Consider the following 14,547-nt stretch of genomic DNA (forward strand, 5'->3'; position numbering starts at 1 on the left):
GAAGGGTAGTTATCGGAAAGTTCAATATGGCCCAACAATTGTACCAAAACCCCTACTCTTGGGATCATAAAATTTACAGTTTTAATAAACGACTACCTGTTCCTTCTAGATGCCCATTTGGTTTCAATTTAGTATAAATTGGGTTTACGATGTTTTTTGGCACGCTGTTTTTGGCTATATTTAGCTCCAAAACTTCATAGTTATTTTGGATTTCAAACATTTCGGTTGAGCATCACTGAAGAGACATTATTTGTCAAAATGCGCATCTGGTGCATCAAAATTGGTACCATATACCTTTTACATATACACACTATATGCCATATTTGGCCCTGTTCTCTAGTCAGAGCCTCTATGCAGGGATCATGAAATACAATTTTGGTAGATGCCTTCCTATTCTACATGACTATACATTTATTCTTTTTTAAATAGATGTGCAGATGTAAAGAAAATGAATTCAGAAATTTTGGACAGTTTTTGTATCACCTCTGAGCTCCTTGGGGCAGGAATCCTGAAATTTACAATTGACGTCCACTATGTCCGAAAGATGCTTCATACTCAATTTGAAAAAAAAAATGAAAGGGTAGTTGCCAAGAAGTTAATGATGTTGAATTGCTAACGGACGACGACTGACGCAGACCAATAACAATACATCATCTAAGTCACTCAGGTGATTTACTAAGTTTTGTTTTCATTTCTGCTTTCCGTTCCCTTCATTTTGCATACCTGGAAGGATAGTTAACAAGGAGGAGTTGTTAATGTCCGATTGTTAACAGATGACGCACGACGACGGACGCAGACTAACTAATTCAAGTGACCTACTACATGTATGTTTTGTTTTTATTTCTGTTCTACGCGTTCCTTCCATTTTGTATAACCTTAATGAACTGCAAGTTAGTGATGTGGATTGGTTTTACATGTAACTTTATCAAAGGCCTTCTTTAGAATAGATTAAGTTCCTTGAATTATCTATAACTGTATTGAAATGTAATATGTTGAATTGAATTAGTGTTATCAAAACCTACTTTAGAATATACTTGCTGAATATCAGACAATGTCTTGGAGACTTTCTGTATTTTCTCTTCATATATCGAGTTGTCTGCTTGAAGGAGTCCTTCCTTTACACATATGCTTTTGATAGCTTTGCATGCCAGTCCACGCAGGAATCTAACAATACATAATATTTTTGTATTCTTACTTTGTCTTGGAGAATTTTCTGTGATATATGTTGTTGACTTACGAACGATAACTCGTAAAGTCAATTTACAGTCAACAAGATGGCATAATTTCAAGTTTCAATCCCATTCTCAGTCTGAAATATCACTGTAATAATAATGAACCACTTTACTGAAGATGGATCTTCATTTGTTCGTCTTCACCAAATAGAACCTCTCTCTTGATTCGATCGGCAAAATTATCAAACTGAGTAATGTCCTGAAAAAAAACATTGGATGATAATATAATTTAAACAGATGAATTAAATGAATCCAATTACATGGCATTATATGTATTCATACATCACTATTTCTTTCATTTACAAACCTTGAGGAAATGTAGATCAAATACATTTTCCACTTTGATGAAAGGCATCACGTCTGTGATAGCCAGGGTAGATATTTCAGTTCTGGGACGCGGTGGGCGGATTGTATTAGGAAGCGTTTCACATTTTCTACTCCATTGTTTCTTCGGAACAACTATGACTTTGTCAGCATGAAATGGCGTAATGTTGTTCAGTTTCCATATAATATTGCCTAGGACCTTATTTGATTTCTGGAGATTTATGAAAAGCAGATATAAACAATCCTTTTATGAATCAGCAACTTTAGGAATTGCAGTGTAGATAAAGTTCTCCGAACAAAAATCATAGAAAGATACAGAAAATTTCCCAAGTGCAGTTAACACAATGCGATGTCAAAATACAAGCCTTTATAACTGTACTGCGGATAAAATGTCCAATTATTCTGTCGCTATTCACTACCGTTATCAATGTTTAAGTCGGCTTGTCAAATGGCTGTTTTCTGCTTATACCGATATCGTGTAAGTCTATGGTTTTAATTCATGACAAACGGGATGATTTCAACTTCTCCATCATGAACTTCTCATAGTTATATAGCAAAATTCCATTATCACCTACATGTGGTGTTTTTATCTCTCAACGGATTCGATACGCAAGAGCTTGTTCTGCGTATGATCAGTTTTTAAATCGAGGCAGGCGACTGACAAAGTTAATGGTGTAGGGATTTCAACAGTCTCGTTTAAAGACAGCATTTTGCAAATCTTATGGTCGTTATAACGATTTAATTTGCCAATACAACCCAACAATGGGTCCAATGCTGTTTGACGTGTTTCATGCCGCTTGTTAGACGGATTTGACACACTGATTTTAACTACGAATAACTCCGTTTACCTGATGAAAATATTGGGCTCACGGCGGGTGTGACCGGTCGACAGGGAATTCTTACTCCTCCTGGACACTTGACCCCAAATCTGGTGTGTCGAGGGGTCCATGTTTGTCCAACTCTCTATTTTATATTGCTCATAGGAGTTATGATATTGATCACTGTTCGTTATCTTCACTTTTCAAAAATCTGCACTAAGGTGATTTTGATAATATACTCGGAAATCGTGATGGATGCGCATCTATACAAAATTCAAAGAACTCATCGTAGGTATACAACAACTTGACACAGGTGTAAGACCAGCTAAGGAGAAATATGTCATGTTTGATTTTTAAAGAGGAACATACAAAGTCTTATAATTTTAACAATAAGTAATATGTGTTGGTCATCGTTATCTCCGAAATATTAAGGTCATTCCCGTCATCTTTGTCAGTAAATTTTAGAACGATTGATCTGTCCTGCACTGAATATCAAGTCACGTGACTGATATGATCATGTGACTCTAAAACGAGATATCCTATCTGATATACTAAATATTCATAACCGTTTAACTAATGAATATTCGCATTGAGGCATGGATTTTTGGGAACATTAACAGATGCTTGTAAAACGTGAAGCATAGGAACATCATTAAATTTTCAACTGCTGCAAATTTAAATTTATTCTAGAAGCTCCAATAGTGTAACAGTGAAATTTGCAGAGAAACTTCATCAATAAATCTAGTTTCTAATTTTGAAACATCATTTGAATCCATATTTAGATATTTTTAAATGTGTACCAATAAAGATTCACCTGAATATCGTTAATATTGTTGATATCCACGACGAAAATGAAACAGGTTGTTAGCCTCAAATAATCCTTTATAATTGCAAATCCGCCTAAATCATCAGGAACATCTAGAAACGTCGCATTCACCTGGAATCACAGAGGATAAATATTAGGTACATGCAGCACGGTCTATTTTTGTGTATCTACAGACTGTATTTAATCACTTTTTTGTTTAGCAGTTTGTGAATCATCATAATTATTAAATACTATACGTACTTTTGACTTTTCTGTTTTCAAAATTTCAACATAGCAGCCTCGAAGAATTGATACATCATCCGCTACGCAATTTAAATGTTCTTTAATTGCCTTATGCTCATCCTTTTGAGTATTTTCAATCCTACAGGACAGGACATGAACCTGTTTTCCTCGTTTGAAAACTTTGACCCCAGGGGCGTCTCCAGCTTTAATCACAATATCGGCGTTTCTCATTTTTCTGTAGGAGTCTATTGTGATCAAATCACCACAAAATCTGGATAAAAGTTGATGTTTAGCCTCGCATCGCTCACTTGTTTATAAAACAAAATATGCGGTAAGTTTTCCTGTTTATGGTAGGTTTGCCCTTTCAGGAGTCCATGTTTCAATTTTAAACACTAACTACGCGGGTACGTTAAGGCAGGTTATGAAAAGTTTTACTGGGATAAAATCCACGAAACAATGTGACGTCATAATATCACTAAGTATATATTAAATTCCGATTTTATTTTTTATTTAAGTTTTATTTATGCATAAAATAAACCATGCAGCTACTAAAATCCAACGAAATTGGAAATGCTATACTGCTGTTGTGTAATTTCCGTCTAATCGATATGAAAGTAAACTGATGACGTCATGACTATATATCGAATGATGTTGACACATGCAAGGAATTTGTTTATGTGTGCATGCAAATATCGACAAAATATGGAGTATTTGAAATATATGACATGGGATGCAAGGTGAAGATAACGAACAGTGATCAATCTCATAACTCCTACAAGCAATACAAATTAGATAGTTGGGCAAACACGGACCCCTGGACACAGCAGAGGTGGGATCAGGTGCCTAGGAGGAGTAAGCATCCCCTGTTGACCGGTCACACCCGCCGTGAGCCCCATATCCTGATCAGGTAAACGGAGTTATCCGCAGTCAAAATCAGTGTGCCAAGAACGGCTTAACAATCGGTATGAAACACGTCAGACAGCATTTGACCCAATGCGAGGTTGTATTGACGAACTAGATCGTTATAACGACCATAGAATTTGCGAAATGCTGACTTCAATCGAGACTGTTGAAATCCCTGTATATGGAATATATATGTGAAACGCTGATAATTTATTGATATTAAGAAGGTATGTTCATATCATTCATTGACAATTTTGTTTAACGGAGAAAACATTCCAATTAGCATGTCGATCCGATTTTCCTCTGTCACAGACTGAAATAAAACTGCAAAAGTAGCACATCAGGCCTCATATTTTTAGAGACTTTTTATACACCGTTTGAAAGGTCATAAACTAATGTACACGGCAATTACTGATAGACTCCTCTGTCAAGAAAACTTTAAGAGAAAACTGCATAGTATTAGTGCAAAATGTAAAATATGGGCGCATGGGCTAGATGGTTTCGTGTTTAAATGTTCAATAATTATTTCTTATTGAAAGTGGTAGGATTCTATCAGTAATTCTGATTTAATATGGGTATTTTACCGTCATTATCGCCAGTTAGACCAATATCTAAATATTGGGATAATGTGTTACTTTTACATTTTTTATTAAAGTAGCTCCATGATCTATTTATAACAGTCATGCAATGACGTCATACGGAAGCGCATGTTTTTCATGTTGTTATGATACAAAATGTTCTCAACGAAAATTCTACCGAAATTCTTAAATGTTTGGCCCCTGGGTGAGGATTCTAGTAAGGTATTACATATACATGACCGGTCTGCAAAGGATGCTTACTCCTCCTAGGCATGTGATCCCACCTCCAGTATATTCAGGGTCCGTGTTTGCCCAGCAGGTCACACCCGCCGTGAGCCCTATATATTTTGTATTCCTTTTGGGAGTTATGAGATTCATCATTGTTCGTTGTCTTCACCTTTTCATATAAATACGTCTCCATATGAGTGAAAAATTCTCGAGCGAGACGTTAAGCAAGATTAGACCATGGGCTAGTAAAGGTAATGGGGAACCCCCTAGATATTTTTGCAAACAAGTATTTTTTGAAAGTACATAGTCCGTAGATTATAATTCAGGTTGTTTGACATTTCTACGTCGGGGCGTTTACGAGTTTTTGCGGCAAAAAACATAAAATTTGTAACATTGATAGCCAAAAACTGGAAAAACTCTTCAGATCCGATATAGATGTCATTGGCATTTGCAAACAAGTATTTTTTGAACGAATATAACCCTTGGTTTATATGTAAAGTTGTTTGACATAAATAAGTGAGGGCATTTACGCGTTTTAGGGCTAAAACATGATTTTTTTTTTAAAACGACGAAACATAATGAAATCCTTCAGATCCTATATAGATGACATGGACATTTGAAAGAAATTGTTTTCTGAAAGTTTGTAACCCTTTAACTATAAATCAGATTTCAAACATTTCGGTTGGACATCACTGAAGAGACACTATTTGTCGAAATGCGCATCTGGTGCATGAAAATTGGTACCGTATAAGTTTTACATTGTTAACATTGAGATCTTTATATTTTGGGGGCAAAAAGCAAAAATTTGTAAAAACAATAGCCAAAAACTAAAAAAAAAAAACCTCTTCACATCCGATATAGATGTCATTGACATTTACACACAAGTATTATGTAAACTTACGTAACCCGATGATTGACAAGATGTTTGGCATAAATAATTGGGGACGTTTACGACTTCTGGGGCTAAATAAAACATGATTTTTTCTTTATAAATCGCCTCAAAAAGGAAAAGTTCTTCAGATCATTTATAAATAATATGGACCCTTGAAAACAATTATTTTTTGAAAGTATGTAACCCTTGTATTGTGAAAAAGATTGTTTGACATTAATGCAAGGGGACCTTTTCAAGTTTTGGGGCAAACTCATGAAATTTGTAATTAAAGTATTGTTTAAAAATGGAAAAACTTCGGGAATTTTACAAACTCCATATGGACATTAGCAAAAATATATTTTGCATTAAAGAACTTAACCCCTTGTTTATATATCAAGTTGTTTGACATTAAAGCGGGGTATATGGATTACTGAGATATTAGTAAGAGATATTCTTGCATGCAATATTAATCCAGAATTTGTAATCGCATTGCAAATGGTAGTTTCAAACTCTTGAGTCTGTGAGTAACTTCTACAACCGGCCGCGACAAACCCAAGTTGTTAAAACAGGTAGTGACAGTTCCATTGCCAAACGCTCGCCATCAGGTGTGAATGTCACGAGTCCTCGGAGATGACCTTAAAAACGGATGCCCCGTGTCGCAGTAGGTGTGGCATGCTAAAGAACCCTCACTGTTTGATGGCCGTAAGCGCCGAGTAAAGGCCTAAATTTGAAGCCCTTCACCGGTCTTGGTGACGTCTCCGTATGAGTGAGCAATTCTTGAGAGGGATGTTAAGCAAGATACAATCAACCAATCAATCTACAGTGACATAACATGTTTGATAGTGTAATTAACTTAGTACTTCTCGTCAGATGGTGCATAGTCATTTTAGACGTGAGGTGCTTAGGTAATATCCATTTGACAACCACAGCTGAGACACATATGTCATGAGAGTACGATTTGGGAAACCTTTTTGCCGTTGAAAATAAGATGGGTTGTCTGATACGACTTGAGAGAGACATGCAATGAGATATTATATACACATGTATTCAGAGATGATGGAAAGGTGGCCATGGTAAGTTATTGCATGACAATTTTGTGGCAGTCAGAAATCTGCCTGTTGATGATCATAGCAGTTTATTTGACTTGAAAGAGCTAACGCAAATGTAGACTCAATTTAGTAGCAACATATGCAGATTGTATAAGTTCGCCTTTGGAGTTTTCCGAAATTCAATTTTGCTACCAAATTTTCTTTGTGTTTTTTATTTAGGTTTCAAGTTTTGTAATCATTGTTATATGAATCGGGATAAATGACAAGTATCTCTCTTTGAGCTTTGTCATACTTTCAACCACATAATTCTACACGATATTTATCTCCACATATTCGGATAAAATCAAATGCCTTTCCATGTTGCTCAAGAATTATATAAATTTTAGGTTCTGACTTGTTTAGATCATCGGACTTAGTGTATGTTTTTCTACAGGTTGGATAAAACATTTCCCCCTTTAGCAACCAAATCAATATACTGAACTTTACTTATAGTTGTCCCTTGGGTATCTGGGTTAGAAGGGATAGGTCCTCGGTACCTTTTGTTTTCCGTAAGAGGCAAATAATGGGGCAAGAAAACCATTGTCCCGTGGGAATCCAGGTTATAATAGGTCCTCAGTACCCCTTTGCTTATCGTAACAGGTGACTAAATTGGGCGGTCCTTTGGATGAGATCGCAAAAACCGAGGTCTCGTTTCACAGCAGGTGTGGCATGATAAAGATCCCTCCCTGCTCAATGGCCGTAAGCGCCAAGTATATAGGCCTAAATTTTGCAGCCCTTCATCGGCAATGGTGACGCTTCCATATGAGCGAAAAATTCTAGAGCAGTACGTTAAACAATATACAACCAACCAACTAATTTATTGTGTTATAGTCACTTTTATTGTATGCAGAGTTTTTTTTTTCAAAATGGCTTCTACTGTTTTTGTCACACACTTAACAAGTTTGTGGTTTTCTCTTGTACTTGAGTTTCTTCATTACAGAACAGACATTTATGGACGGGGGAAAGTGTCGATAGTGAACACAGGTTGGGGGAACGTCTCTTAGTCTTACAGTTCACTTGACTCGGCGCAACTTCGTCAATGCTCAAGTTTTACTTCTAGTAACTGATTAAGAGCCATTCTCTGTAAGCATCAAAATTTTTATTATAGGGGTGGAAAGGTACCCTCACCGATTTTGCTGAAATTTGGCATATAGTGATTATTTGATACCCTCTCATAGAATTTGGTATCAAAATTCGAAATTGAGGTACGGTTGTCATGGTAACAAGAACACTGTGAAAACAGCTCCCAAGATTCTTAAAAATGCTCAATTTTGGCCTATTTTTGATTAAACATAAATTAATTTTAGTGATGCACAAATTTCTCTATTGCTTGTTTAAAGATTATGTTCAGCATAATAAATTCTTAATAAAACATCAATAAATCAATATTGGATTACCTATTGTTCCTGAGGTTGAAAAATCAATGTTTTAGCATTTTGACTATTTTTGAAAAAAAAATCATTTTTAAGCCATTTTATGACATTATTTACAAGAAAACGCAACAACACACATCAATGAAAGTTATATATTATTTAATTCATCCCATTATGTGTAAAATATTAAAAAAAACACGACAAATGTCTTATTTTGCTAAATAAAATTATATAGCTTGAAAAATATGTTGCCATGGTAATATGAAAAATTTCCTAATATGAATATATGAGTGAAATTTTAATAATTTATCAATATAACATCCTTAAAATCTATTAAATTTGGCATAAACAATGATAAATATCATGAATTCTCATGTTATGAAATATTTCAGTTGCCATATGAACCATATTTCAGTATTTTATAACAAGGTTTTAATAAGTAAACTAGTATGCTAATTTGTATCAGAAAGCATTACAGCTCTGCTTATTACCATGTGATAGTGTAAACTTATTGTCATATTATATTTGAACATATAAATTTATGTAAAAGTCTGCTTAAATTAGCAATATAAATGATTAATTCTTTTGTTACCATAGCAACCATTATAAGATACATATATATGGTTCCTTTAAGTTTTGAAGAAAAGTGCTGACTATAAAACTGATTTGTGTCAGGAAGCAGAAATGTGTGTGCCTATTATTAAGTGAAAGTGTTCTGTCATAATCTTAATAATTGTTATAAAGTACAATTTCATAATTTCCATGGATTAGTCATAAGTTGGATTAGTTGGTGTAGCAAACATTTAAAAAAAATCTTGAAGTCAAAAGGCATTGGTAGAAGATTATTACATTTAAAATGAAAATTAATTTTTTTTTAATGTTTTTGAATTACTTTGTATTGAATAGAATTTTTACTTTTTACAAGATAAAATTACATATTTATCTCTAGGTATTTCCTGTAAAAGCATTATATGACTCTGTTTAATCATTTGAATTTAATTATTACAAAGGGGAAAATATGAAGAAAAATGTGTTACTATGGAAATGATAGGGCCAGCAACCATAATCATTGAAAACAATTTAATGTACGTGTACTTCAGTAGATTTATTCTATAATATCATAACTTTATCTTTGTATTCATAGGCTGGTTAAAATATACTAATTAAGAAGGAATTCAATTTGTAGTTTAGTTGCTATGGAAACCTACTTCCATGGAAACATTATGTTGGCGATTTAGATTTCTTTTCATTTTAAACTACAAGTATTTTACCTACTTATACTCAGTTGAGTCAGTTTTGACCAGAGATAGTTAGTCCAAAAGTCCTGTTATGAAAATGTTGGTAATCTGTCTGTTTTGTCTCCATGGAAACAATAAATAGGAACTGTAACAGCTACATGTAACTGTTGTATATTAATGATTGGGTATGCATTATTTTCCGAACATTTTCTTGACACTGATTTTTATAAGCTACCCACATACATATGTACTAACGATTTCTAAATTGTTTTGTGTGTCAACTAAAGCTGCAAGGTACCAGAAAGATGATGTTGCATAGGTCATAATCTACTTACACCAGTACACCACCCTTTCATTTCATTTCTTTATTTCTCGATTAATCCAACTTTAGTAGGGGGAAAAACAACTGAATATGGATGGCAGTTTGGCTTGTGTCAGTACTTTCTCCATAAGTACATTAGTGCACTTTTCTATTACTTTGTTGCAAATAATTTCACTCATTTCCATGAATACTAGATTCTGTGATGATGGCATTAAAAAAGATTTGCAATGCAAAATCAATGCCCATTAAAATTCCCAAAACATCCATTGTTTATAACAACACAATTTACAGGGGTGGGGGATTGCTGTTGTTAAAAACAGGTTTTGGTTTTGTATCAAAATTATAATATGGGTTTATGTGTCATACATGTAGATGAATGACTTATAAGATGCATGCATTACAAAAATACTGCCCAAATTCCAATTCGGGGTGGGGGTGGGGTATTATTTTGTTTTTAAAAGAAATGTTGTGTCCATCTTGGTTATATTAAGAATATGAATTTAAAGTTGTCCTGTTTCTGTCAGACTTATCCTGATTGTTTTCTATCAGACTGAAATTGTACATTTTAAATTGCAGTCTGTGAAGCTCTCAGTCAGTGCAGAAAATAAATTAAACAATCTTCAATTATATGTTCAAGCTTTATCTAAATATGAGTTTGTAAACAATGTCTAACACACTATATTTGTTTTTGCATATATATCAGTATTTTTCTGTACACTATGGACATATACAGTTGCATTGTTCATCTGAGTACAGTTCCTTCCATGAAAGGGGATGAGAAATTCAAAAACAGGTCTTCAAATATTCTCCAACAGCTTCAGCCTCTGTGATTTTCTCAGTGGACACATTCCAGCTTAACAATCTTTAAACAAGTTCCAGCCATATTGGATCCACTTAAATTTTAATGACCCACAACTGTATTGTCATAATGATGATGCTGAGTCTTGTACATTCCTCACAGAAAATATTTCTGTCTTAATTTCATTTAGAACATCCAATCTTGAATCTGCACCCCTGACTGTCAGAGCTACAAATGTATATTAACAATAATAAATATTTTTTGCTGATTAATAAGTTTAAATAACATCAGAACTTCAAAATGAAATTAAATTGACAGATTTATGAATATTTACAAACGTTAGAGTTAATGTGATAAATCTTATTCACAAACACCTATCGGCACAGGCATTTCTCATGTACAAGATTTTGCTTGAAGTTTATATTCAACGGTGAATCAGAATTGCATATGGAATTGGATAGATCTATATTTGTTTATTGTCTAGTTATTTTACAAACTGGGGCAAAATGAATGATAGCAAAGTACTTACGGATCTGAATTGTTATGACAACAGCATTGAGCACATTCAATGCCACCTGTGCGTTTCTTTTTCGGCTAATCTTCTCGGAAGTTTTTGCATACAAGTTCTCCCTGTTGTAATCACGATCGCAGCGTAAATCCACTGATACATCATCATTGAAAGCTACCCATCGAAAGCATAACGGTCTCCGACAAACACTTAAGTATCAAATATAAAATTCTAGTTGATTTAAAGACTTAAACCAGCTCAAAATATCCAAATCATCACTCACGAATTTCTACTTTCACTTCAGAAAAGGGACGTAACTTGTCTTGATCATGAATATACTTGGAATACGCATTGCAGTCAAGAGTCGAGGTGATTTAGATTTCGGAAAAACTCGCATATTTTCGCAATCGCGCAAATTTTAAAATCAATTTATTTTCTTAAATGAAATATGATATCTGTAATTTTTTGATATGTTATTCTAGTAGATGCGATACACATTTATCAATGTAAGAACAATCCACCAGTGGTTGTGTTTCTGAACAAAATTGAAACAATTTTCTCTCATTTTCAGTGGGATTTTGGGGTATTTGAGGGCATATATTTCATGTTATGGCGTTGCAGCAAATCAATTTTATTTTTAAAAATTACACACAACATAGCTTAATTAAATAACAATGGAAATTAAATGAAAAATGAACATACACATTTTTATGAAGGAAAATTCAATATTTACTGAGGCTCACGTCTTTGCACAAAATCGGATGTCTTGTTGCCATGGAAACACGAGTCAAAGCCCATTTTTAAAAGTGTCATGATTAAAGGACTGAAGTATGTATACTTTGTGTAAAATTTCGTCAAACTCCGAGTCAGTCGTTTTCCACATGTTTTGATGCTTACAGAGAATGGCTCTTAATATTTGTAAATTATTATAACACCAGCGATAGAAACCATGCAAGGCACAATTTGAAGCTAGTAAACAACCTATGCCTTTATTATTCATGGGACTCTGTTTTATGTGACATCTTTATAAGTAAGCTGAAAATTGAAAAGGTGATCAATATTACATATGACAATATATTTATGTATTTTACAATTGTAGATTAATACAATTCATTAATCTAAATTATTCATCAATTAGTTTATTGTTTGTAATATGTCATATTCTCAATAGTCGAGGCATTATTTATCAGGGTTTCCCCCATTTTTGCATTGTATACTCAAAAGTAATCCATATGCTTCCTTTTTATTGATTATATATATTTATGGGCTTCCATAATTAGATATATCGTGTGAGACTTGGAAATGTGGACAACGATTTTTATGTTGGAAGTTATATTTACTAACTCAAGATTGCATATTTATCATATAAAGATAAGGTCTGTGGATTCTAGTATCTAGGAATGAACCGTTTTTCATACTGTTTATTTAGTATTGAACATGTTAATTGGTACATGTTATTTTGGGAATGTAGTATACACTGTATAATTTCGTAAGACATGAATTTGTAGACATTTAAAAATATGTAGCACTTTCCATAATACACTGTCTTCTATTTCTAATACATATTTTTCACAAATGTCCTCTCTGGGAAGTCCCTATCCCGTTGTTTGTGTTTACAATGTGTCGTCTTTAATGCGGTATGGAACACCTTAACAGTCATGTTGAATTTGCCAAAAAAATTATAAATTCAAATACCCATATCTTGAAAACGCTCCAACATAAATTTATCAAACAACATTCATTTACCTTTACTTTATACACACTTTCAAAAAAATCATAGCATAGAAAAATCCCTAGAGGGGGAGGTAATGTGTTACTGGCCTATGGTCTAGATGCAATCAATCATATAAATACATGTTCCATTACCAGTAAATCGGGTAAACAGACTTACCGCCCACGAGAACACTAACTCCATCTGACAAAATATCCCTCTGTATCTCTTCCAAGACATTGTGATACTGAGGGTGAGTTTTTGACAGATATTGTTGCAGATCCAGTGAAAAGTCGGTCTGATTTAGGATGGCTGTAAGGTCATGGGCGACACTTAAGGTCTTTTCCACAATTGATGAGTAGTAGGTCCTAAGGAACAAAAACTCACAACTATAAATTTGTTTTCATACTTTATATACTTTCGACATCCGGGCACCTTTGAGCTCTCTTGGCCGTACCGTAAAAAGCAAATACGGGAAAACCGGGTTCATAAAGACGAGAGATATTTTCTGACTAACATCCGTAGTGTAAAACAATGGATAAATCAAGAGGTTCACAGGAATACACAGACCTGATTTCACCTGAGTATTAATTATATGTATCACTAGTTCCAAGGCCTTTGAAATTTATTTAACATAAAGGTACATGCATAAGGTTTAAGAACACGTTTCTTTAAAATGGCCTCGAAAGTAACTTTAGTGATGAAGGGCTTTAGGTAATATAATAAATGTAGCATTAATACAATATGCCTAATTTGGACCTGCCCTAGAGGCAATACTCTGAGTTTGCTAAATTCACAATTTTGGACATACCTTGTCTGCTTTTCCTACATAAGCACTTAGTATTTAAACCATATCAGCAAACTTCCTAAAGTATTTCAAATGATAAATCAATACTACTCCAAACAGTTATCTTTTCATTCACCAATGTAAAGTTAAATTCGACCCTTGTTAAATATACCTGGATAGCATTGCTCTGGGTACGTGCGGCGTCACTCATCTGTAAAAATAAGATAATACACATAACGATTAAAATAAAATAAATGGGTGGATTCGACATCTTTCACAGCGTCTGAATGGAAAGTACGGTTGAAACAAAGCTATGTGACAATTGTGCTTAAAGAGAAATGGTACAATTAATCATGATTGTGTATTCCAAAGTCCCATCTTAATTACATAGTCATAGAAATATATACAAATATACATGTAGACTCCAAAATATATGGTATGCACATCAACGTCGACCTTACAAAGAACTCCTACTACAGTAAATGCATACAATGTTATGCGTTTAAATCTTACATATAACCTGTACTTGTTCGTGCACAGTAAAATTAATCAAGTAGGGCAGATTGTCAATATTTAATACTTAAAGTATTCCTTACTTATTTGTCTGTAGCACATCCCAAACACCAATTTTTCAAAAACGCACAACAACTGGAGAAACGACATGTTATTAAAATCTCGCCGGATTTGACCTACATGTGCACAATAATTGCATATTTGCA

The 14,547-nt window shown here is 34.0% G+C and overlaps 1 protein-coding gene and 1 long non-coding RNA gene across 2 annotated transcripts; both read right to left on the minus strand.

The window, feature by feature from the left end:
• Positions 1-913: 913 nt before the first annotated feature.
• On the minus strand, positions 914-3,307 carry LOC130049530 (uncharacterized). Its single transcript, XM_056147317.1, has 4 exons — positions 3,189-3,307; positions 1,540-1,767; positions 1,346-1,431; positions 914-1,164 (listed from the first exon to the last, which is right to left on the minus strand). Exons 2-4 carry the CDS (start codon positions 1,585-1,587, stop codon positions 963-965), a joined length of 336 nt encoding a protein of 111 aa, XP_056003292.1. The 5' UTR covers positions 1,588-1,767; positions 3,189-3,307; the 3' UTR covers positions 914-962.
• A 7,198-nt stretch (positions 3,308-10,505) lies between these two features.
• On the minus strand, positions 10,506-14,547 carry LOC130049531 (uncharacterized). The gene is made up of 5 exons (XR_008798073.1): positions 14,425-14,547; positions 14,001-14,039; positions 13,222-13,409; positions 11,352-12,365; positions 10,506-11,050 (listed from the first exon to the last, which is right to left on the minus strand). It is a non-coding gene; the product is annotated as an uncharacterized LOC130049531 (long non-coding RNA).

This window comes from Ostrea edulis, chromosome 8 (genome assembly GCF_947568905.1).
Source record: "Ostrea edulis chromosome 8, xbOstEdul1.1, whole genome shotgun sequence".
NCBI lineage: Eukaryota > Metazoa > Mollusca > Bivalvia > Ostreida > Ostreidae > Ostrea > Ostrea edulis.